At 44.8% G+C, this 26,660-nt stretch overlaps 1 protein-coding gene across 2 annotated transcripts; it reads right to left on the reverse strand.

Annotated features, from left to right (window-relative positions):
- Window positions 1–3,992: 3,992 nt before the first annotated feature.
- On the reverse strand, window positions 3,993–21,473 carry LOC139392331 (alpha-1,3-mannosyl-glycoprotein 2-beta-N-acetylglucosaminyltransferase-like). 2 transcript variants are annotated; one of them, XR_011629661.1, is made up of 4 exons: window positions 20,013–20,186; window positions 11,789–13,132; window positions 6,868–8,264; window positions 3,993–6,273 (listed from the first exon to the last, which is right to left on the reverse strand). XR_011629661.1 is itself a non-coding variant. In XM_071140241.1 (3 exons), the coding sequence occupies exons 2-3, from the start codon at window positions 12,659–12,661 to the stop codon at window positions 7,563–7,565; spliced, it is 1,575 nt and encodes a 524-aa protein (XP_070996342.1). In that variant the 5' UTR covers window positions 12,662–13,132; window positions 20,942–21,473; the 3' UTR covers window positions 7,083–7,562. The 2 variants fall into 2 exon arrangements, 1 of the variants encoding a protein (XP_070996342.1); XM_071140241.1 differs by lacking the exons at window positions 3,993–6,273; window positions 20,013–20,186 and adding an exon at window positions 20,942–21,473 and having other exon boundaries at window positions 7,083–8,264.
- Between the last annotated feature and the right edge of the window lie 5,187 nt (window positions 21,474–26,660).

Genomic DNA, 26,660 nt, shown 5'->3' on the forward strand with positions numbered 1-26,660 from the left:
TATATTATAGATGGTGATCTCTGGTCCAGTGTGGTTCTAGCATGACACTAGGTTAAAAACCAAAACATGCACCCAGGTGGGGCCCCAGGACAGAGTTTGGGAAACACTGTTCTAGAGTAAAGGCTGTCGTCTTTGCTGGTCATCTGTTACTTATTAGAAAATGTATTATGTTAGGAACATCTATTTCATTACTCATCAGTGGAGGAGAGAAGATTATCAAGTGAATGTTCTGCCTTAACACGTTATGCCTTAACACGTTCTGCCTTAACATATTCTGCTCTAACACGTTCTGCCTTAACATGTTCTGCTTTAACATGTTCTGCCTTAACATGTTCTGCCTTAACATGTTCTGCCTTAACATGTTCTACTTTAACATGTTCTGCTTTAACATGTTCTGCCTTAACATGTTCTGCCTTAACATGTTCTGCCTTAACATGTTCTGCTTTAACATGTTCTGCTTTAACATGTTCTGCTTTAACATGTTCTGCCTTAACATGTTCTGCCCTAACATGTTCTGCCTTAACATGTTCTACTTTAACATGTTCTGCTTTAACATGTTCTGCTTTAACATGTTCTGCTTTAACACATTCTGCTTTAACACGTTCTGCTTTAACACGTTCTGCTTTAACACGTTCTGCCTTAACACGTTCATCTTTAACATGTTCTGTTTAACATGTTCTGCTTTAACATGTTCTGCCTTAACATGTTCTACTTTAACATGTTCTGCCTTAACATGTTCTGCTTTAACATGTTCTGCTTTAACATGTTCTGCTCTAACATGTTCTGCCTTAACATGTTCTGCTTTAACATGTTCTGCTTTAACACGTTCTGCTTTAACATGTTCTGCTTTAACATGTTCTGCTCTAACATGTTCTGCCTTAACATGTTCTGCCTTAACATGTTCTGCCTTAACATGTTCTGCCTCAACATGTTCTGCCTTAACATGTTCTGCCTTAACATGTTCTGCTTTAACATGTTCTGCTTTAACATGTTCTGCTTTAACATGTTCTGCCTTAACATGTTCTGCCTTAACATGTTCTACTTTAACATGTTCTGCTTTAACATGTTCTGCCTTCACATGTTCTGCTTTAACATGTTCTGCTTTAACATGTTCTGCCTTAACATGTTCTGCCTTAACATGTTCTGCTTTAACATGTTCTTCTTTAACATGTTCTGCTTTAACATGTTCTGCTTTAACATGTTCTGCCTTAACATGTTCTGCTTTAACAGGTTCTGCTTTAACATGTTCTGCTCTAACATGTTCTGCCTTAACATGTTCTGCTTTAACATGTTCTGCTTTAACATGTTCTGCTTTAACATGTTCTGCTCTAACATGTTCTGCTCTAACATGTTCTGCCTTAACATGTTCTGCTTTAACATGTTCTGCTTAAGTGTCAAAGGCTTTTATTGACAATTACATGAAGTTGATGCAAAGAGTCAAAATTTGCAGTGTTGAAAAAAATATGCTGTCAATTAACTTCTGGGCCACATCTGATGGCAGCCCATTCTTGCATAATCAATGCTTGGAGTTTATCAGAATTTGTGGGTTATTGTTTGTCCACCCGCCTCTTGAGGATTGTCCACAAGTTCTCAATGGGATTAAGGTCTGGGCAGTTTCCTGGCCATGGACCCAGAATATTGATGTTTTGTTCCCCGAGCCACTTAGTTATCACTTTTGCCTTATGGCGAGGTGTTCCATCATGCTGGAAAAGGCATTATTCGTCACCAAACTGTTCCTGGATGGTTGGGAGAAGTTTCTCTCTGAGGATGTGTTGGTACCATTCTTTATTCATGGCTGTGTTCTTAGGCAAAATTGTGAGTGAGCCCACTTCCTTGGCTGAGAAGCAACCCCACACATGAATGGTCTCAGGATGCTTTATTGTTGGCATGACACAGGACTGATGGTAGCGCTCACCTTGTCTTCTCCGGACAAGCTTTTTTCCGGATGCCCCAAACAATCGGAAAGGGGATTCATCAGAGAAAATGACTTTACCCCAGTCCTCAGCAGCCCAATCCCTGTACCTTTTGCAGAATATCAGTCTGTCCCTGATGTTTTTCCTGGAGAGAAGTGGCTTCTTTGCTGCCCTTCTTGTCACCAGGCCATCCTTCAAAAGTCTTCGCCTCAATGTGCGTGCAGATGCACTCACACCTGCCTGTTGCCATTCTTGAGCAAGCTCTGTACTGGTGGTGCCCCGATTCCGCAGCTGAATCAACTTTAGGAGACGGTCCTGGCGCTTGCTGGACTTTCTTGGGTGCCCTGAAGCCTTCTTAACAACAATTGAACCGCTCTCCTTGAAGTTCTTGATGAACCGATAAATGGTGCAATCTTACTGGCAGCAATATCCTTGCCTGTGAAGCCCTTTTTGTGCAAAGCAATGATGACGGCACGTGTTTCCTTGCAGATAACCATGGTTGACAGAGGAAGAACAAGGATTCCAAGCACCACCCTCCTTTTGAAGCTTCCAGTCTGTTATTCAAACTCAATCAGCATGACAGAGTGATCTCCAGCCTTCTCCTCATCAACACCCACACCTGTGTTAACGAGAGAATCACTGACATGTCGTCAGCTGGTCCTTTTGTGGCAGGGCTGAAATGCAGTGTTTTTTTGCTGTTGGGATTCAGTTCATTTGCATGGCAAAGAGGGACCTTGCAATTAATTGCATTTCATCTGATCACTCTTCATAACGTTCTGGAGTATAATGCCAGCAGCATACCACTGCTGGTCTGCTTCTGAAGCTAAGCAGGGTTGGTCCTGGTCAGTTCCTGGATGGGAGACCAGATGCTGCTGGAAGTGGTGTTGGAGGGCCAGTAGGAGGCACTCTTTCCTCTGGTCTAAAAAAATATATATATATATATCCTAATTCCCCAGGGCAGTGATTGGGGACACTGCCCTGTGTAGGGTGCTGTCTTTCGGATGGGACGTTAAACGGGTGTCCTGACTCTCTGAGGTCATTAAAGATCCCATGGCACTTATCGTAAGAGTAGGGGTGTTAACCCCGGTGTCCTGGCTAAATTCCCAATCTGGCCCTTGAACCATCACGGTCACCTAATAATCCCCAGTTTACAATTGGCTCATTCATCCCCCTCCTCTCCCCTGTAACTATTCCCCAGGTTGTTGCTGTAAATGAGAATGTGTTCTCAGTCAACTTGCCTGGTGAAATAAATATACACATTTCCATCATACAAACTGAGGCAGCAGACTTTGTAAAAATTAATATTTGTGTAATTCTCAAAACTTTTGGCCACGACTGTACAGTAGCTCTTAGCCTAAAGCAGAAACCTACCCAGACCAATTATCTGTCAGAACAGTGTGTTATAGCGACCAACCGCTGTCATTTTCTCCCGTTTCTAAATGTACAAATCGGTTTGCAAATTATGACAGGTATTCTGTTCAGAGGTGCTAGCATTTCTTTTGGCAGAAGCTAACCTATATAAGTAATGGGGAAAAAAAGCTAAATAATTGAATATAAAATGTACTAAGCTTGAGGTATTGAACTAACTAGCTTTGGACACTCCGGCTTGATTTGGAGAGTCTACGTCTTTGAGTTAACAAATATTTTTAGGGAGTCACAGTTGATCAGCCAAGTTTTAAATACTGTCATCAATGGTCTCCTAGTCTAAATCTACTCGCTGAGTCAGTTGACCTCTTCTATTCTGGATTGTAAAAATGTTCAAAAAGAATAATAAATCAGACCAGTGTTTGTGAAACAGGAAGCAAGACCGGTCAGGAAGTGAACAGGATAAGAGTGCACTCGAAAGGAAGTGGGGAGGGATAGCTTAGATTGAGTCCCGAATGGCTCCTTAAACTAGCCCATTGAGTTCCGTTCTAAAATAGTGCACTATACGGAATAGGGTACTATTTGTGACACGGACAAGAGGTTACAGGCACAAGTGGGAAACGATTGTTGGAAAATGACCAGGAACAATAAAACCCAGATCCAATAACATTAGCGGACACTCAAAAGTTAAGACACAATGGATATGTGGACAAATAGCAAAATAGTCTTGTTTTATTTGCAACGTATTCAAGTTATAAACACGTCAGGCAGTGGTTCTTACACATCACCATTCAGGACATATGAATCGATCTTCCTGACAATCAATCACCCCAGAACTAAGTACATGTCAGGCAGAGTGGTTCTTACACATCACCATTCAGGACATATGAATCGATCTTCCTGACAATCAATCACCCCAGAACTAAGTACATGAATAAAAAGCACCCTTCACGTATCACCCAGTTACGCCCAATCACGTAAATCAAGAAAACATGTAAAACAATCATGATCATTGTTGTTTTGTTTTCCTCTTTCAACAAACACAACTGTAGCAGACCACCGTTTGAATGTCATGGAATTACAACCGACCATTCATTTTGAAAAAGGGGCTAAAGTATATGGACGTCCCAAATGGCACCCTTTTCCCTTTATAGTGCACTTCTTTTGATCAGAGCCCATAGGGTTCTGGACAAAGGTCGTGCACTATATAGGGAATAGGGTGCCATTTGATATGAGCACAACATAATGTCACATACAGGTGTTAAATTGGCTCGCTGCAAGGCAATGTATGAACCTCTGATCATCTCTTTATAAAACCATTTACAAGAGATAAATAAATCATTCCCAAAATAGTATTTCCCCCTCCAAAAAAAAATCATGATTCTTTTTTTTTCCATTTTAAAGAATAAATCAGATTATATATTTATGATAAAAGTTTAATACCAGTCTAACTAATATTTCGACCTCATTCATTCACTTTGAGTGAGTGGAATACTGTAAGTTCTTTTTAAAGTAGACATCTGAGAATAGAATGTAGACAGAGGCTGTCCTAAATGGATCCCTCTAGTGCACTACTTTATACTACAGCCCTATGGTTCCTAGTCAAAAGGTAGTGCAGTAAACAGGGAGCCATTTGGATATTTTAAGATCTGGTGACACAGAAAAACCCCCCACAGAAAGCAAGTCTCTGAGGTCTCCAAATCCACGTAATCAACCTTTAGGTTTAAGACATCACGTTGAAGCAAACCGTAAACCATGTGTCAAATTCATTTCACGGAGGGCCGAGTGTCTGCGGGTATTCACTCCTCCTTTGTACTCCATTGATGAATTAAGGTCACTGATTAGTAAGGAACTCCCCTCACCCGGTTGTCTAGGTCTCAGTAAGGAACTCCCTCACCTGGTTGTCTAGGTCTCAGTAAGGAACTCCCCTCACCTGGTTGTCTAGGTCTCAGTAAGGAACTCCCCTCACCTGGTTGTCTAGGTCTCAGTAAGGAACTCCCCTCACCCGGTTGTCTAGGTCTCAGTAAGGAACTCCCCTCACCTGGTTGTCTCAGTAAGGAACTCCCCTCACCTGGTTGTCTAGGTCTCAGTAAGGAACTCCCCTCACCCGGTTGTCTAGGTCTCAGTAAGGAACTCCCCTCACCTGGTTGTCTAGGTCTCGGTAAGGTACTCCCCTCACCTGGTTGTCTAGGTCTCGGTAAGGAACTCCCCTCACCTGGTTGTCTAGGTCTCAGTAAGGAACTCCTCTCACCTGGTTGTCTAGGTCTCAGTAAGGAACTCTCCTCACCTGGTTGCCTAGGTCTCAGTAAGGAACTCCCCTCACCTGGTTGCCTAGGTCTCAGTAAGGAACTCCCCTCACCTGGTTGTCTAGGTCTCAGTAAGGAACTCCCCTCACCTGGTTGTCTAGGTCTCAGTAAGGAACTCCCCTCACCTGGTTGTCTAGATCTCAGTAAGGAACTCCCCTCGCCCGGTTGTCTAGGTCTCAGTAAGGAACTCCCCTCACCTGGTTGTCTCAGTAAGGAACTCCCCTCACTTGGTTGTCTAGGTCTCAGTAAGGAACTCCCCTCACCCGGTTGTCTAGGTCTCAGTAAGGAACTCCCCTCACCCGGTTGTCTAGATCTCAGTAAGGAACTCCCCTCGCCCGGTTGTCTAGGTCTCAGTAAGGAACTCCCCTCACCTGGTTGTCTCAGTAAGGAACTCCCCTCACTTGGTTGTCTAGGTCTCAGTAAGGAACTCCCCTCACCCGGTTGTCTAGGTCTCAGTAAGGAACTCCCCTCACCTGGTTGTCTAGGTCTCAGTAAGGAACTCCCCTCACCTGGTTGTCTAGGTCTCAGTAAGGAACTCCCCTCACCTGGTTGTCTAGGTCTCAGTAAGGAACTCCCCTCACCTGGTTGTCTAGGTCTCAGTAAGGAACTCCCCTCACCTGGTTGTCTAGGTCTCAGTAAGGAACTCCTCTCACCTGGTTGTCTAGCTCTCAGTAAGGAACTCCCCTCACCTGGTTGTCTAGGTCTCAGTAAGGAACTCCCCTCACCTGGTTGTCTAGGTCTCAGTAAGGAACTCCCCTCACCTGGTTGTCTAGGTCTCAGTAAGGAACTCCCCTCACCTGGTTGTCTAGGTCTCAGTAAGGAACTCCCCTCACCTGGTTGTCTAGGTCTCAGTAAGGAACTCCTCTCACCTGGTTGTCTAGGTCTCAGTAAGGAACTCCCCTCACCTGGTTGCCTAGGTCTCAGTAAGGAACTCCCCTCACCTGGTTGTCTAGGTCTCAGTAAGGAACTCCCCTCACCTGGTTGTCTAGATCTCAGTAAGGAACTCCCCTCACCCGGTTGTCTAGGTCTCAGTAAGGAACTCCCCTCACCTGGTTGTCTCAGTAAGGAACTCCCCTCACTTGGTTGTCTAGGTCTCGGTAAGGAACTCCCCTCACCCGGTTGTCTAGGTCTCAGTAAGGAACTCCCCTCACCTGGTTGTCTCAGTAAGGAACTCCCCTCACTTGGTTGTCTAGGTCTCAGTAAGGAACTCCCCTCACCCGGTTGTCTAGGTCTCAGTAAGGAACTCCCCTCACCTGGTTGTCTCAGTAAGGAACTCCCCTCACCTGGTTGTCTAGGTCTCAGTAAGGAACTCCCCTCACCTGGTTGTCTAGGTCTCAGTAAGGAACTCCCCTCACCTGGTTGTCTAGGTCTCAGTAAGGAACTCCCCTCACCTGGTTGTCTAGGTCTCAGTAAGGAACTCCCCTCACCCGGTTGTCTAGGTCTCAGTAAGGAACTCCCCTCACCTGGTTGTCTCAGTAAGGAACTCCCCTCACCTGGTTGTCTAGGTCTCAGTAAGGAACTCCCCTCACCTGGTTGTCTAGGTCTCAGTAAGGAACTCCCCTCACCTGGTTGTCTAGGTCTCAGTAAGGAACTCCCCTCACCTGGTTGTCTAGGTCTCAGTAAGGATCTCCCCTCACCTGGTTGTCTAGGTCTTAATTAAAATAATAAAAAACAGCAGACACTAAGCCCTCCATGGAATGAGTTCGACACCTCCACCATAAAGCATTCCAGCTCTAGCAGGAGAACAACCAAGCATTAAATGGTTTGTAATTTCTGTGAGACGTGCTGTGGTTTCACTGCCTGGGTGTTGCCCTGTGTCACACTGTGCCTCACTCTATCACATATCCCTTCCACCACCTGTCTGTTTAGCTTCAGCTCCTTCATGTTACCTTGTTTTTGTTTTCTTTGGTTAGAGAAGGTGTTCCTCTCTGTCGAGTCTGTCTTCGATAACATTCACAATAAGTTCTGTTCAAACCTCTCAGCTCCAGCTGACGTCGTACTTTGTCCATCCCTCAGGTGGGGTCAAGAAGACCCGTCGTCCACGGGATAGGAAGCTAACCACACCCCTGTAACCTGCACGGGGAACCCCCGATTTCAAGTCATCCATCACCCCTAAGTTACGGGCCAGAACCTTAAAATTGTCCCGGCTGGAATATTGAACCCGGTACGGACCAGTTCCTGTCAAACCACCCCCTTGTTGTAGCTCCTCCACCTTAATCAGAGGGGCGCTGTAAACCTGCTTCACAAAGTTCACGTCAAAGTTCTCCTTCATCAAGTAAGACAGATCATGTTTGGTGAAAGGCACAAAGTCAGTGTTGAGTTTAATATAACGCAGATACTGGTCAAAGAACTGACCCAAGCTGACACCCTTGCGTCCGAAGGTCATAGTTCTGGAGATCTCCGGGCGGATGCAGGAGCGCTCTTTACGCTGCTCGGGGTGACGCATCCAGTCGTCCCAGAAGGCTGTGGGCCACTTGGGTTCTAGTTCTGCCCAGATGTCCTTCAGCAGCATCCAGCCCAGCCCAGGGAAGAAGTCTGTCCTGTAGAGGAGGTCCGCCTTCCCAGGGTCCACCAGTCCCTCCCGGCCATTGTCGTTCCAGGCAGACGCACACCACAGGGTGGGGTCAGAGGTCAAGATGGGGTGAAGGGCACGGAAGTACTCAAAGAAGTCTGGGGCAACCTTGGAGAGAGAGTCATCTGATTAGTAAACTGTGTTACAGTGACAACTTAGTAGTCTCTCCTGACAGTGATAAGAAACAACCATTAAAATCAGTATATACAGTAGACTTCATTACTAGTTATGATCACTGAAAACTGCTAGCCTGAACCCAGATCTGTTTGTGCTGCATGATATGCCAAACATAAGGAGTTGGCAAAAGAACAGAAACAGACTGGCACCCAGGCTATATTTTGTTTTAAAAGAGACCAGAAACAGACTGGCACCCAGGCTAGAAAACGGCATCTGCTCTATGCAAAACAAGCATAAGGACCAAAATAAAAAACGTGAGCAGGCCTGATAAAAACACCCATATGGGCCTCAAGGAATGACCAGTCAAATGTTTGGCCTGATTAATACAATGCCAAATGGTATGTCAACACAAAATTACTTGCCAAAAACAAAAACATGTCTTTGTCAGCATCTACAGGAACAGTTACATAAGTGGACACAGTTCCCAGTAACTGTTCCCCTCTCTCTCTCTGGGGAGGGTGTGTGGGGGGAAAGTTTAGCCTAAAAGCTTTAAACTGGTGACTCAGGACAGTTCTGTTGTTTTAGCCATTTCCTGTAACTCTCATTACACCTCTGGTGCAGAATTCTGTCTGACGTTTTTTTCCCCCCCCAGACCATTTGTTCACCCAGCTGGCTGTTTCACTTTGTCTGCTACTCAAATGGCACCCTATTCCCTATATAGTGCACTACTTTTGATCAGAGCCCTATGGACCCACAGGGTGCCATTTGGGACACTGACTTGGTCTGATTTGATGGGGGACAGAACGAACCGAGCAGGATTTAGGGATCCTTCCCATCACCCCTCTCTGCTAGGTGCCAACGTTGGTTAATCCACTAATCAGTTAAATGTGCTAATCTGGGAAGGCCAACCAGGATTACAGCTGTCCACTGAATTAGGGACATTGATTAAGACCGGTTCTGCCCCCTGACTCCTCCCCTCTGGCACAGTTGGTAGAGCAAGATCATGGGTTCGATTCCCACTGGGGCGTCCATTCGAAACATTAATGCATGACTGTACGTCGTTTTGGACAGAAGCATCTGCTGAATGGCATAGCCTATATACTAATGTTTAGAGGAGTGATTTACAAATGATTGACTGAAAATGCCTTGGGTCTTCACAGATCACAGTGAAAGATCCCAAGTGGCAGTCTAACCACTGGTCACAATAGACTAGTAATTAGACTATATCGATAGGCTAGAGCCAAGCCAAAATGCTGGCTACAAAATGTTAAATGTTTCAGTGAGGAATGCTCTGTTTTAGGTATCAAATTAAATGTTCTGTGTAAATGAACATTATAGGATCCACTTTCATCATCAGGATTCCATATTTAAATGAGAGACAGATTTTAAATACACTGAAAAATATATATATAAACACAACATGTAAAGTGTTGGTCCCATGTTTCATGAGCTGAAATATCAGATCCCAGAAATGTTCCATACACACAAAATTATTTTCTCAAAAATGTTGGCACAAATTTAATTAAATCTGTTTGTGAGCATTTCTCCTTTGCCAAAATAATCCATCCACCTGACAGGTGTGGCATATCAATAAACTGATTAAACAGCATGATCATTACACAGGTGCACCTTGTGCTGGGGACAATAAAAGGCCACTAATAATGTGCCGTTTTGTCACAATGCTACAGATGTCTCAAGTTGAAGGAGGGTGCAATTGGCATGCAGGAATGTCCACCATAGCTATTTCCAGAGAATTGAATGTTCATTTCTCTACTACAAGCCACCACCAACGTTGTTTTAGAGAACACGGCAGTACGTCCAAAGGGCCTCACAACCACAGACCACGTGTAACCACGCCAGCCCAGGACCTCCACATCCAGCTTCTTCACCTGCGGGATCGTCTGAGACCAGCCACCCGGACAGCTGATGAAACTGTGGAACTGCACAACCTAATCATTTCTGCATAAAATGTCAGAAAACGTCTCAGGGAAGCTCATCTGCGTGCTCGTCGTCCTCACCAGGGTCTTGACCTGACTGCAGTTCTGCATCGTAACGGACTTCAGTGGGTAAATGCCCACCTTTGAAAGTTACTGGCACACTGGAGACGTGTGCTCTTCACGGGTGAACACCCGTTTAAACTGCACAGGGCAGACGGCGTGTACGGCGTCGTGGGGGGGGGGGGGGGTTAAGCTTAATTCTGCAAACAGAGCGCTTAAATGTTTTGCTGCAGGCCACGGGGACGTTGGTGACCTTAGAAGAAGTTATTTAGTTTGTCTGCTGATCGCTCAGCTCTGTGTTTTAGGACGTCCTTCTGGCGACATTTTCCACGTGAATCTACATGTAAAAAATAAAAATTGGTGCGGACTTGGTTCGCAAATATGTTCAGAGGTGCTAAGTACTCTCAGCCAGCAAACGCTACTGGTGTCTAAGCGCTTAAGCCAACTGCAACCCATTATGCCAGGGATGGAGAGAGCAACTGCAAACCATTATGCCAGGGATGGAGAGAGCAACGGCAAACCATTATGCCAGGGATGGAGAGAGCAACGGCAAACCATTATGCCAGGGATGGAGAGAGCAACGGCAAACCATTATGCCAGGGATGGAGAGAGCAACTGGAAACCATTATGCCAGGGATGGAGAGAGCAACTGCAAACCATTATGCCAGGGATGGAGAGAGCAACTGAAAACCATTATGCCAGGGATGGAGAGAGCAACTGAAAACCATTATGCCAGGGATGGAGAGAGCAACTGAAAACCATTATGCCAGGGATGGAGAGAGCAACTGAAAACCATTATGCCAGGGATGGAGAGAGCAACGGCAAACCATTATGCCAGGGATGGAGAGAGCAACGGCAAACCATTATGCCAGGGATGGAGAGAGCAACTGGAAACCATTATGCCAGGGATGGAGAGAGCAACTGCAAACCATTATGCCAGGGATGGAGAGAGCAACTGCAAACCATTATGCCAGGGATGGAGAGAGCAACTGAAAACCATTATGCCAGGGATGGAGAGAGCAACTGAAAACCATTATGCCAGGGATGGAGAGAGCAACTGGAAACCATTATGCCAGGGATGGAGAGAGCAACTGGAAACCATTATGCCAGGGATGGAGAGAGCAACTGAAAACCATTATGTCAGGGATGGAGAGAGCAACTGCAACCCATTATGCCAGGGATGGAGAGAGCAACTGAAAACCATTATGCCAGGGATGGAGAGAGCAACAGAAAAGGCAGCAGTGGATAAATCAGCTACACGACTACTTATACAGGAGCCTCATGCAAGTCACTAAAAAGTCTTGATGCTTCACATCAAGACCTTGGTGCCAAGCAGGGATTTCAGTTCATTTCACTGACTGAGTTCATCTTCTGTTGAACGTCATGCAAATCACCAGCAACTCAGACACTTCTAATCAACGCTGTCAACACATTCAGACTAAGGTGCATTTTAAATCCATTCCTCAATTACAGTGCATGCAGACAGTGGTGTATAGATTTCAGTTACTGTTCACTTACCTCCAAGTCATCTTCCACGATCACCACGGTGGAGTGAGAGAGTGTGTTGAACACCTGGTTGAGGGCCCAGCGGTAGTGTCTGGCAATCTTATAGTAGCCCTGGAACTTTCTGTGCTCCGGCCGTACCCGGATGTCCGAGAGGTCTGGTTGGCTAATGGGGGTCACCTGACTGCCATATGAGCCAATCACTTGGGCAGTCTCAGCATGGCCACAGTCCTGACTAACTATGATTGGGTAGAGTTCTGCAGAAGGGCGGTATTGGATCAACTTGTCAAGACTCCTTTTCACGGTCACCCTGTCACAGGCGATGACCAATATGGGAATGACAACTTGTGGGCTGATGACAGTAACATTCAATTTGGTGTAGTCGGTCAGCTCTTTTATTTCATTGTCCAGTTGTGTGTCTACTTTAGAGTCTCGGACTGCTGTAATGATCAATTCCGGTGTATTTTCCTCTGGACTTTGGTCCTTGTTCTCTGAATCGTCCTTTGGAGGTACTGCAGACAACTGTGGCGGAGGTTTGTGTTCCTCCTCTTTATTTTCTACCTTCCCTCCATCCGTCTGTCTTTTTCCCATCCCTCTCCTCTTTTCCCACAGTGACCTGTGACTCTGAATCTGCTTCAGAAGTTCCTTCTGGGTCTCGAGTTCCGATTCTACCTCTTCGGCCAATCGGATCACCTCGCCTGCCAGATTAGTCCCACCCCCTTTTATTTTGGCCACGCCCCACTCTTCCCGCCCCCCTGGTTCGGCCCCGCCCCCTTCCCCAAAGCGACCAATGGGAGTTCGTCCCCAAAGGAACAGGAGAAGCAAGCCATTGCAGGCGACGAATAGGAAAGCTCCACACAAGATAAGGGAGCCTCTCTTGCGAACCATGGCCCAATGACATCAGAGGATGGACTACAGTGAGGAAAAGAAAACAGTTGAGGTGGGACAGTGTTGAAGTGACAAACAGCCAATAGGGTCCAAACAAAAACACAAAGATGAGAAAGAAAAGAAAAAACGTTGTCCAATAGGGGTGGAGAGAACTGAGGTCCAATCATAAGATCCTTACTTCTCATCCAATCATTGTGTGATCAATAACACGACAGGAGAACGATCCAGAACCTCTATTGCTGGACGGAGATGGAGACGTGCTTTGTTGTTATCGGCTTGGCTGTCCTCCATGAAACAGAGGAACAAGAGAGTGAGTTGGCTCAAGGGGAAATTGAGAAAAACAGGAAAGTTAAAAAAATAAAATAAAATAAAAAAGGGGAGAGGAGAGAGGTGATAAGAGAAAAAGGAAGACACAGGGTCACATTGGGGTGGAAGGGCTGAGGGTCCTTGCCGTTATCCCTCGGACATCACCTTGAAAAACAGAGGGAGAGAGAAAAGTACATTTCAATTTACATGTTTTTCACATCAGTGAAACAGTCTGAAATAAACAAACACCATATGATCACAAAACACACAGTAGTCCCCTTATAGAATACAACTAGTTTATATTATCTAGAAGTTGTCAATTGCATCATCAGCAGATTCAGAAACACGAGTATCGCAGAGCAACAGGATGTTTCAGCCCGAGTATCGCAGAGGAACAGAATGTTTCAGCCCGAGCATCGCAGAGGAACAGGACCTATCAGCCCGAGTATCGCAGAGGAACAGGACCTATCAGCCCAAGTATCGCAGAGGAACAGGACCTATCAGCCCGAGTATCGCAGAGGAACAGAATGTTTCAGCCCGAGCATCGCAGAGGAACAGGACCTATCAGCCCGAGTATTGCAGAGGAACAGGACCCATCAGCCCGAGTATCGCAGAGGAACAGAATGTTTCAGCCCAAGTATCGCAGAGGAACAGGACCCATCAGCCCGAGTATCGCAGAGGAACAGGACCCATCAGCCCAAGTATCGCAGAGGAACAGGACCCATCAGCCCAAGTATCGCAGAGGAACAGGACCCATCAGCCCGAGTATCGCAGAGGAACAGGACCCATCAGCCCAAGTATCGCAGAGGAACAGGACCCATCAGCCCGAGTATCGCAGAGGAACAGGACCCATCAGCCCGAGTATCGCAGAGGAACAGGACCTATCAGCCCGAGTATCGCAGAGGAACAGAATGTTTCAGCCCGAGCATCGCAGAGGAACAGGACCTATCAGCCCGAGTATCGCAGAGGAACAGAATGTTTCAGCCCGAGCATCGCAGAGGAACAGGACCTATCAGCCCGAGTATCGCAGAGGAACAGAATGTTTCAGCCCGAGCATCGCAGAGGAACAGGACCTATCAGCCCGAGTATCGCAGAGCAACAGGACATTTCATGTGTGTGGTTTTAAACACAACGGTAAAGTCCAGAAGCATAATGCCATGGCCATCCATATTCTAGTCAATGGAGATTTTTTTTTTAAAGCTTGTTAGCTGGACAGTAACCCAAGGGACCCTGTGTGCTATATCCAAATGATTTAATTCACCCAGCCAGCTCCACAGGGAGTCTCTGAGATAACACATGTATACCAGCCAGCATCCACAGGCAGTGTTTCTGAGGAGCTCGATACCACACTCCAACCGAACACGGCCCTAAATGGATATCACCTTGATACCTTTTTGTCTCTTTGTTGATGGAAACAAACACAGCACAACAGCACTAGCAGGTTCAGCCTTCAGGGAAACACACTGTCAGGGTATTATCCCAAATGGCATGCTAGTCCCTATATAGTGCACTACTATTGATCAGAACCCGGTGGTCCCTTACGGAACCCGGTCAAAAGTAGTGCACTGTATAGGGAATAGGGTTCTATAGGGCCCAGGTCTAAAGTAGTGCACTGTATAGGGAATAGGGTTCTATAGTGCCCAGGTCTAAAGTAGTGCGCTGTATAGGGAATAGGGTTCTATAGGGCCCTGGTCTAAAGTAGTGCGCTGTATAGGGAATAGGGTTCTATAGGGCCCTGGTCTAAAGTAGTGCGCTGTATAGGGAATAGGTTGCCATCTGGGACTCACTGTAGGACCTCTGGTGATGGTTCACCACCAGCAGGTTTCTCCAGATAAGGAACATCAACTTTGATGGGTGTGGGGGGGCCACACAAAACTAATGAGGGGCCGCCATGGCTCGCGGGTCTGTGTACCCACATCCATACCCACACACGCAGTCAGAGTCGACTCTAGCCTTTTCATTCTACACATTTTGCCATGGGGCTTAGAGAACATTTTACAGTTTTAAAGCAACTTTGCTACAATTCAAAAAAAAAAAATGTCCATGGGGCAGAAGAATATTTCCCCGTTTTAATTCTACTCATTTTGCCAAAGGGAGAAACATCTGCCGTTTTTAATATCTGAGTGAGAGTGACGAACAAAATGAAATGGGGGCCCTGGGCTATAATTCAATCATGATTACTACAAGTTTAGATAGCTGGCTAGACTAATTTACCAGTCCCCAAAAACATTTAGCTGACAGGGGCAAATTGAGTGACTGTCTATAGCCAGGTTTCCATCCAACCTTTGTATGCAAGTAAAGTGTGTTGAATAACAATGGTGTGCCGGGCCTGGCGGCAACAGCAACTCAGGTAACTTTCCAAATGTCAACAAAACAAAACAAACATGGATCTCTGTGTCGGTAAAATGTATTATGGAAGAAATTGAGGTGAAAAGCTTGTATACGCAAATATTGATAAAATAATAAATCAGATGGAAGTAAAGTTTGGAGTCGCGCGATGACGCGTTGTTCTCCCACTATGCTGTTAACTCGTCGATTAGGCTCCAGATGAAATAAATTACGAACTTCACAGGGTGGAGAAACTACAGGGCGATGAGCTTGATGCTCCTTTTCCAAGAAATATTGATCGTCTTATTTTGGTGACATGATGATTGGCTGCGGGGTTGACAAATAAAAATTCTCTCACTCTTTTGTCCATAATAATCTCATCGTGTAGGCTATACCCGCACTGTATCTGTGAGATGTTGGCTAGAGCGCACGTGCCAAGACCACAGTGGGCAAATACACTATATACAGCAACATGTTGTAACAAAAACATCAGTGAAGGTGAAAATACGATGAAAACTGAACTTTAAAAAATATATATATATATTATTCGGTACATGGGGATTTTACCTCGCACTGCGTTGTTCAACACAGTCTATTTGCAACAAGCCAATTTGATGGTGAGAAAATGTACATTTGTTTTAATGGGGATTTTAGAACAGTCCCATGAAAATGTGTTGCCAGTTGGATGGAAACCTAGCTGACTGACATAAGAGAGAACCTGCTGATGCACAACCACATGTGTATAAATGACACCTGGAGCATTCTGTTATTCTAACTAATCAACAATAATAAGTTGAGACGGAGTTCCATGAAACAAAAAGCAGCCAGCCAGCCACCAGTTTCCCCTCCCTGGTTTCTATCATTATTATTCATGGCACACATCCCATTTTCTAACACTACCCTGCTGCTACCACCAAAGCCTTGATGCATCCTAAATGGTACCCTATATAGTGAATACATGGACAAGGTAGTGCACTGAATACGGTTCAATTTGGGACACACTTAGACAAATTTCCCAAGGGGCATATTCGAGCAGGAAGCAGTTTCCTGCCCATGAATCCTCTTAACAAGGTATTAAACCTGCATACGGACAGACAGAGTTAGGGGACAGAGTCAGGGGGGACCAGAGTTAGGGGACAGAGGGACCAGAGTTAGGGGGGACCAGAGTTAGGGGACAGAGGGACCAGAGTTAGGGGACAGAGGGACCAGAGTTAGGGGACCAGAGTTAGGGGACCAGAGTTAGGGGACAGAGGGGTCAGAGTTAGGGGGTCAGAGTTACAGAACGTATACTATATCAGTAGACGTACTTGTCTGGGTGCATCTCAAGTCTTAGGTAGCTTCGTAAATCCCTTTTCCTCGTCTCTCCTGGCTGACTAGGTCCATCCATGTATACCACACTGACTCGACTATTGTTTAGCCTACATTAAAAACGTTTTAAAACTTCCATTCAGGACGACTGAATGTCTTCCTGTCTGAACAGTGTTCATACCAGATGGCACGATTAGGCTTATACCTAGAACACGTGTCACACACCCGGTACATATTAGCTCTCACAGTTGATATGTCTAGCTTTAAAAAGTGAAGGAACTTAGTCATAACACACATCTGACTTATTACCCTAGTTCAGTCAAATCTTCTGAGTTATTACTTATGCAACCCACTCTAATAAGTGGTTTGAGAGAAGAGCGTACCACACAAAGTCAATATGCTGACGAATTAAAGAGAGACTCAAGCTTTCCCCTCAGAGCTCACACAAACCTGGCACCTCTTCTCCTTGGTTTTACAAACGTTGTAAATACTTGCGGAGTGAGCATTTCAACATCAACCAAAAAACATCCAGCCTTAAAAAGGCAAGCAGACCAAATAATATCCCAGCTTCATAACCAGCTCAGGGATCTAGCCTACAGCGTTTTCAATATCCGGACATCTTTCAATGACTGAAAATGTATCGAAATGACAGTCAAATTCCATAAAAATAGACCTAGATATCACAGAAAACATGGGTAGAAAATCATTGTCAAATATCTACCAAATCTGTGCTAATAGTTTAACTATTTAGTGTGTCTAAGAGAACCCTTTTCAGCAGGTCCAGGTCTTGAACACATCCTCATCTAACTAGCCGACATCCTGAAATGCCCTTCCGAACAGACAATAAGGTCTATAGAGGGAGGACAGAAAGAAATGGGGGTTACAGATACTGAGAACACAACGTAGCAGCGAGACATGGGGCATGAGGGGTTCCAGACGCCATTTGGAAGGATGGCCTCATGAGGCTTAGATAAGGGGATTGATTGAGTCCGGGTTGGGAGAAAGAGGTCACTGTATATCCTGACAGGAGACTTTCAACAGACGAGGTGTCTAAACCAATTACAGGTGATAATAAGAACAATAATCTTGTAAGCATTGTCAATCAGACTAAGTACAAACTAGCTTCTCAGAGTTAATGTCCCAGTCTGGATGAGTAATGTGCAGCTGTAGCCTACAACTTTAACATTTTTCCTCCATGCTTTGTTCACAGTAAATACTAGGCTAACTAACTGATGCTTATACCCACTTTTTTTTTACTTTTCAGGAAATGTAGGCTGGAGAGTAGGGCTGGATATGCCAGGGACTTTATGATACGACATTATCACAAAAAAAAAAAAAATTCTGTCGATACGATATGTATCGCGACTCTATATGTATCGCGACTCTATATGTATCGCGACTCTATATGTATCGCGACTCTATATGTATCGCGATTCTATTACTGTGATTTTATTGCAAGTCAATGTTCCAAACATGTTGCTCACCATATGTCTGTCTGCTGCAGAGGGACCAGACAATGGAAAACATGTTGCTCACCATGTCTGCTGCAGAGGGACCAGACAATGGAAAACATGTTGCTCACCATATGTCTGTCTGCTGCAGAGGGACAAGACAATGTTCCAAACATGTTGCTCACCATATGTCTGTCTGCTGCAGAGGGACAAGACAATGGAAAACATGTTGCTCACCATGTGTCTGTCTGCTGCAGAGGGACCAGACAATGGAAAACATGTTGCTCACCATGTCTGTCTGCTGCAGAGGGACAAGACAATTGAAAACATGTTGCTCACCATATGTCTGTCTGCTGCAGAGGGACCAGACAATGGAAAACATGTTGCTCACCATATGTCTGTCTGCTGCAGAGGGACAAGACAATGGAAAACATGTTGCTCACCATGTCTGCTGCAGAGGGACCAGACAATGGAAAACATGTTGCTCACCATATGTCTGTCTGCTGCAGAGGGACAAGACAATGGAAAACATGTTGCTGAAAACAAATTGGCTCCCTGTTTAAAAGGGGGGATACTAAAAAAGGGGGATACTTTGGGATTTTGGCAATGAGGCACTTTATCTACTTCCCCAGCATAAAGGAGTTCACCGGAGATAAAGGAGTTTGCCTGACTCTGGGGAAGGAGATAAAGGAGTTTGCCTGACTCTGGGGAAGGAGATAAAGGAGTTTGCCTGACTCTGGGGAAGGAGATAAAGGAGTTTGCCTGACTCTGGGGAAGGAGATAAAGGAGTTTGCCTGACTCTGGGGAAGGAGATAAAGGAGTTTGCCTGACTCTGGGGAAGGAGATAAAGGAGTTTGCCTGACTCTGGGGAAGGAGATAAAGGAGTTTGCCTGACTCGGGGGAAGGAGATAAAGGAGTTTGCCTGACTCGGGGGAAGGAGATAAAGGAGTTCGCCTGACTCGGGGGAAGGAGATAAAGGAGTTCGCCTGACTCGGGGGAAGGAGATAAAGGAGTTCGCCTGACTCGGGGGAAGGAGATAAAGGAGTTCGCCTGACTCTGGGGAAGGAGATAAAGGAGTTCGCCTGACTCTGGGGAAGGAGATAAAGGAGTTTGCCTGACTCTGGGGAAGGAGATAAAAGAGTTTGCCTGACTCGGGGGAAGGAGATAAAGGAGTTCGCCTGACTCGGGGGAAGGAGATAAAGGAGTTCGCCTGACTCGGGGGAAGGAGATAAAGGAGTTCGCCTGACTCGGGGGAAGGAGATAAAGGAGTTCGCCTGACTCTGGGGAAGGAGAGTTCATTGCCAAAATCTCGAAGTATCCCTTTAAAAAGAGGATTTAAAAAACAAGCTATGAGGGACAAATACTGGAGTTTGGTGCAGGTACAGCAAAGTAGCGCCCCCCCCCCCAAAAAAAAAAATATGGTGATACTGTCAAAGCGATACATCATCAAAAATAATATACCAATATGTAATTATTGATTGTTCCCCATCACTATTAGAGGGGAAATCGGTGAGCAACAAATTCAACAGAGCTGGAGATCTACCCAGCTCACCAGCTAATCTACCCAGCTCACCATCTGACAATGAGAACACCAAGAGCTACGACAATTCCAGCTGACACTCACTAGCACACACACACACACACACACACACACACACACACACGGTTAACCGTTACATCTGAAAACACAGGGCTTCAAACACCTCGACACGGTAGGATTGCAACACTAAACAGCTATAAGGTGAGAGAACGAGGGCATAAAGCAAAGGAGGGGAAAACAAAAAGAAAGAGAGGAGGTACTGGGTGTTGGGGACAGAGGAGTAGACAGCATAGACTTATGGGTAGACAAACATCAAAGATGGAAATAAAACAGGGAGATGGCAATGTTACACAAAAGCCAAAGAAGAAAAGGTTTTGAAAGGAGGTGCCAAAAGGTGAACAGTATTGTTCTTCAGTACCTGAAACAGAGCAGTCTAGTTCTCCAGTGTCTCTTCAAACAAATGAGCAGAAAGTTTAAAAGGCAAGGGGTGGATGGGAAATTAGGTGGGAGAAAAGAAAGGGGAGGGAATTGTTGCTCTCCCTCAAAAGGAACAGACCATTTGATACTCTAACCTCCCATTGAACATACTCGCCTTTCGTTTTCTCTCTCTGACACTTAAACCCGAGTGGTTCAAACACTGTAATTAGAAGTTCAACTGATTCATTAGTCTTGCTGGAATTACTTTAATTGTTATTAAAGTAACTACGTGGAGGTGTCCTAGTCTACAGAAGAGTATTCTACTAAACCAAACTTGGCTTCAGTATAAAATGATAAAGAAAAGTCAAGTCAGTCTCAATGCAACTTATGTCACTTCGCTACATTATAACTCGACTATCGCTTGCCAGTCAAAGACGTGGCCAAATACAAAGCAACAACTTGGCAAAGGCCATTGCCAAACTAATGGAATATCAGAAAATACCTACAATAGGTTATGAATAATAACACAAACGTGACCAAATTACACAACTATTTCACAATAAAAAAATAAAGAAATAAAAACGAATGCAAACAATCTGGTGCTCCCACTGACTAACGTGTGGAACTCGTAACGTTAGCTAGTTTGCATGTGATTGATTGCATGACTGGGATAGCTAGCTATTCACTCTTATTGCAACCACAATGAATTAGAAATCTTTGGGAAATTGCAATACTTGAACATCTGCATATTGTTGATGCGAACTAGCTCACATTCTAGTAAGTCAGAAAGCGAGTTTTTCAGAAAACAAAATGCTGTTAGTTCCATAAAATATAGTTAGTTCCATAACGAGCTGGGTACATCAAGTCAAATGTATTAAGTTAACAGTTAACTACCTATCCAACTAAGCATGAGTACAATTTCCATGTCACCTTTTTGTCATTTCCCATGTGGGACGTGTTGTCTGCTTTCTGGAAAGCAGCTTTGATATGATGACTGGTCTCCACTCTCACTTTTCTTCCTCTCCCGTTTTTCACACCGGTGTCAGTACCTCACTGTATGTCCAGTTCCCATTTTCCGCTCTATCACCCCTCACTACCTCGAATCCGCCATTTAGCTAGATGGTTTTTTATTTTTTAATATCAACAAAATAATTCACCGAGATGAATTTGCGATGATGATGATAATCATCATCCCCTTCACCACTGCTCTCTTACCGATTCCGTCCAAGCCCGTGTCTGTTTCACTGGCTCTTGACGTTATTTTTCATTTAACACCAACACCGAATTGTACACTCTACTTCCGGATTGACTCATTAAGTAAGGCCAACCTCCGCGATCCTCCTCCTCCTCCCCTTTACAATTTCCCCTAGCAACAAAGTGCCCTGCCATCTATCTGTTTTTTTGTTGTTGTTGCTATCTATCTGTTGTGTCTATGGTTAGTTAAATGCAGTGTTCTGCTGAAACAAAACCCTGCGCGGTGTGCAATCATTTAGACCTTTTTATCTCCGCTCAAATTTGGCCCCAAGCCTGGATCCACTGATAAGAGTTGACAAGTCATATCATTACACTTCAAAACAGAGATACTTAAACGTGTCCACTAAATAATGTAGCGCTACTTACTGCCTGTTGATGGTGCTTACTCATGTACAATTCATCCTGAAATGTGATATCTTTTTAATGAAAGCTTTTATATATATATATATATATATATATATATATATATAGGACATAGCATGCCATCTTTTGATGACAGACACACAACAGTGGTATGTGAATAATGCAATATTTTACATTCATGCCTATGTGACTCGACTCCAAGCATGGGCCACCACTACATGTAGGGGTATGGTCACAACACCCGTATGGTTATTCCAGGGCCAACTATGTATAACATGCAATGGTTACATTAAACCAGTGTTATAGTTCATCTCTCAAATCTCTGTATGGTTAACTAATAAATCTGTGAGATCCATGAAGTAAAGTGTTGTGTCAACTTATCCACTACCAGGCTAATGGACATAACATGTATCTATCCAGCTGAGTTCAGTTGGGCCATTGATGTGACAGTGACTAACTGTCAAACTTCTCCTTGGTCATGTCACCCTGGACTCTGAGGAACCTGGCTACCCCTCACCGCTTCCTGGACCAGAGGGAAGTCTGCTTCCCCCTGAGGGAAGTGCCAGTGTGCCTGTCAGGAAGTTGAGCAGAAATAAGAAAAGAGAGAAGAGTTGTAAAGAGACAGAGAGAGACAAAGCAGATGAGAAAGACAAAAGATAACTATTTGACAGACTGGAATGAATCAAGCAAAAAAACTGAGCAAACTAGAATGTTATCTGGCCCTAAACAGAGAGTACACAGTGGCAGAATACCTGACCACTGTTACCGACCCAAACCTAAGAAAATCCTTGAGCATGTAACGACTCATTGATCATAGCCTTGCTATTGAGAAAGGCCGCCGTAGGCAGACTCTCAGAGAGAGTTGAAGACTCTCAGAGAGAGAGAAGACAAGCTATGTGCACACTGCCCACAAAATGAGGTGCAAACTGAGCTGCACTTCCTAGCCTTCCTAAATGTATGACCATACTAGAGACACATATTTCCCTCAGATTACACAGACCCACAAAATAATTTGAAAACAAATCAAACATTGATAAACTCCCACGTCTGTTACGCAAAATATCCCAGTGCGTCAATCACAGCAGCAAGATTTGTGGCCCGTTACCATGAGAATGGGGCAACCAGTGGAGTACAGCCAACATGATCTGTTTATTTATTTTCCCTTTCACACTTCAACTATTTTCTCATTGCTACAACACTGTACAAAGCCAATAACATAACATTTAAAACATTTGTTTATTTACCTTATTCTCTATTTCATTTTCTTCTGCAATGTAAACGTGTTTCCCATGCCAATAAATCCCTTGAGAGAGAGAGAAAGAGAGAGAGAGAGAAAGAGAGAGAGAGAGAGAAATTGGAAAACACAAAACAAACAACAACACAAAGAATTATCTATCCAAAATGGAGTTGTATGGGTAAAAACCACTTCTCCAATATTTCTGGCTCTATAACAAAGAATAAACAGCAAAAACATATACATGATCAAATACAAATCTTAGAATCAACAATTAAAAACTACCAGAACCAACTTAATTCTCCAATTACCCTGAATGAACTACAGGACAAAATAAAAACCCTCCAACCCAAAAAGGCCTGTGGTGTTGATGGTATCCTCAATGAAATTATAAAATATACAGACCACAAATTCCAATTGGCTACACTAAAACTTTTTAACATCATCCTTAGCTCTGGCATCTTCCCCAATACATGGAACCAAGGACTGATCACCCCAATCCACAAAAGTGGATACAAATTTGACCCCAATAACTACTGTGGGATATGCGTCAACAGCAACCTTGGGAAAATCCTCTGCATTATCATTAACAGCAGACTCATACATTTCCTCAGTGAAAACAATATATTGAGCAAATGTCAAATTGTCCTTTTACCAAATTATCATACGACAGACCACATATTTACCATACACAGCCTAATTAACAAACAAACAAACAAACAAACAAAGGCAAAGTCTCTCCAGCTTTGTTGTTTTAAAAAAATACTTAGACTCAATTTGCCATGAGGGTCTACTATACAAATTGATAGAAAGTGGTGTTGGGGAAAACATATGACATTATAAAATCCATGTACACAAGCAACAAGTGTGCTGTTAAACTTGGGAAAAAACACACATCTCTTTCCACAGGGGTGAGACAGTGATTCAGCTTAAGCCCCACCTTCCATATCAACTAATTGGCGAGGGCACTAGAACAGTCTGCAGCACCTGGCCTCACCCTACTAGAATATGAAGTCAAATGTCTACTGTCTGCTGATGATCTGGTGCTTCTGTCACCAACCAAAGAGGGCCTACAGCAGCACCTAGATCTTCTGCACAGATTCTGCCAGACCTCGGCCCTGACAGTAAATCTCAGTAAGACAAAAATAATGGTGTTCCAAAAAAGGTCCAGATGCCAGGACCTCAAATACAAATTCCATCTAGACACCGTTGCCCTAGAGCACACAAACAAACAAAAAATACCTTGGCCTAAACATCAACGCCACAGGTAACTTCCACAAAGCTGTGAACGACCTGAGAGACAAGGCAAGAAGGGCCTTCTATGCCATCAAAAGGAACACAAAATTCGACATACCAATCAGGTTCTGGCTGAAAATAGTTGAATCTGTTATAGAACCCATTGCCCTTTATGGTTGTGAGGTCTGGGGTCTGCTCACCAACCAAGGTGGGACATATACCAAATCACAAAATGGGACATATACCAAATTGAGACTCTGCACGCAGAATTCTGCAAAAAATATAATCCGTGTACAACATAAAACACCAACCAATGCATGCAGAGCAGAATTAGGCCGATACCAGCTAGTTATCAAAATCCAGAAAAGAGCCTTTAAATTCTTCAGCCACCTAAAAGGAAGCGATTCCTAAACCTTCCATAACAAAGCCATCGCCTACAAAGAGATTAACCTGGAGAAAAGCCCCCTAAGGAAGCTGGTCCTGGGGCTCTGTTCACAAACACAAACAGACCCCACAGAGCCCCAGGACAGCAACACAATTAGACCCAACCAAATTATGAGAAAACAAAATAATTATTACTTGACATTAGAATTTACAAAAAAACAGAGCAGACTAGCATTCCATTTGTCCCTAAACAGAGAGTACACAGTGGCAGAATACCTGACCACTGTTACTGACCCAAACCTAAGGAAAGGTTTGACTATGTACAGACTCAGTGAGCATAGCCTTGCTATTGAGAAAGGCCGCCGTAGGCAGACCTGACTCTCATGAGAAGACAGGCTATGTGCACACTGCCCACAAAATGAGGTGGAAACTGAGCTGCACTTCCTAACCTCCTGCCCAATGTATGACCATATTAGAGACACATATTTCCCTTAGATTACACAGATCCACAAAGAATTTGAAAACAAACCCGATTTTGATAAACTCCCATAGCTACTGGGTGAAATACCACAGTGTGCCATCACAGCAGCAAGATTTGGGACCTGTTGCTCATGTTATAGTCCAACTCTTTCAGAAAGAGTCATCAGATAAAAGCCTGAAGAGAGGCAGGGAGGAACTCACCCTGGGCCTGGGCCTTGTAAGATCAGACAGGGAGGAAGTCACCGTGGCCCTTGAAAGATCAGACAGGGAGGAAGTCACCCTGGGCCTTGAAAGATCAGACAGGGAGGAACTCACCCTGGGCCTTGAAAGATCAGACAGGGAGGAAGTCCCCCTGGGCCTTGTAAGATCAGACAGAGAGGAACTCACCCTGGGCCTTGTAAGATTAGACAGGGAGGAAGTCACCCTGGGCCTTGTAAGATCAGACAGGGAGGAAGTCCCCCTGGGCCTTGTAAGATCAGACAGAGAGGAACTCACCCTGGGCCTTGTAAGATTAGACAGGGAGGAAGTCACCCTGGGCCTTGTAAGATCAGACAGGGAGGAACTCACCCTGGGCCTTGTAAGATCAGACAGGGAGGAAGTCACCTTGGGCCTTGTAAGATCAGAAAAGGAGTAACTCACCCTGGGCCTTGTTAGATCAAAGAGTGAAGCGGAGTGCATCTGATCCCCATAGGGAAGTCTTTCCTCTGGACACCATAGGGGAGACAGGCGTTAGGGGGCTCCGTCCCAAATGCGCCCTGGTCAAAAGTAGTGCACTACATAGATAATAGCCAGGGATGTAGCCAGGGAGAGATCACAGATGATGTAATGAACGTGCCCACTCAGACAGAACTACCACAAATGACTGATAGGACCGAGAGGAGGGAGTCGAGGGACGGCGGAGGTCGACTGGCTGACCTGTGCTTCCATGGCAACCACGCTCTCACGGGGATCAAGGTTGGCCTCCTTCACTTTCTCTTGGAGCCACTGAGAAGACGAGAGAGAGAGAAAGAGACAGAGGAAGACAGAAAGAGAGAAGAGTGAGATGAAGTAATTTTGTGATTTGTGACATTTACTTTTGAAATCCTGCTAAGTAAATAATTACAATAACAGAGTAGCTCCACTACGGGTTGTTTGTAAAGTTGAAATTTAGAGGTTTCACTGGAAAGTTCACAGCAGCATGACATCATCTATCTTCTCCCTTCTCCCCCTGTTGTTTTTACAGCCCAGAACAAGATTGTCAATACTATGACAGTAGTGTCCTTCCAGCATCCCCAGGATTTAGTACTCTGCTGATCTTCCCTGTAATAAATTGTTTGGCTACTCATAAAAAAGTTGTATATCTCCAGGCTGGCTGGCTGGGCGTGTCTGACTAGGCTGGCTGGCTGGCTGGCTGGGCAGGTCTGACTAGGCTGGCTGGCTGGGCAGGTTTGACTAGGCTGGCTGGCTGGCTGACTGTGTGCGTCTGGAACTCCAGAGAGATGCCAAAGATGACGTCTAAAGGGCCAATGACATTTACTCATCTTCCTGCCATGCTTATCCCTCACCAGTGAGTGAGATGGCGAGCGAGAGGGAGAGAGAGAGAGATATAGAGAGGGGAGAGGAAGAGAGAGAGAGAAAGAGAGGAGAGAGAGAGGGAGAGATAGAGAAGGTAAGAAGAGGGGGCAGTGATTCAGACCTTGTTGTCTTTAATATCAGAAC

Source organism: Oncorhynchus clarkii, chromosome 32 (genome assembly GCF_045791955.1).
Source record: "Oncorhynchus clarkii lewisi isolate Uvic-CL-2024 chromosome 32, UVic_Ocla_1.0, whole genome shotgun sequence".
NCBI classification, from domain to species: domain Eukaryota; kingdom Metazoa; phylum Chordata; class Actinopteri; order Salmoniformes; family Salmonidae; genus Oncorhynchus; species Oncorhynchus clarkii.

What these genes read in the sequence shown, in the direction of transcription:
- LOC139392331 (XM_071140241.1), bottom strand. Translation starts at nt 12,661, where the DNA reads ATGGTTCGCAAGAGAGGCTCCCTTATCTTGTGTGGAGCTTTCCTATTC. An exon ending in TCGTGGAAGATGACTTGGAG is followed by an intron (nt 8,265 to 11,788) that starts GTAAGTGAACAG and finishes TCTCTCTCCAAG; the next exon opens with GTTGCCCCAGACTTCTTTGA.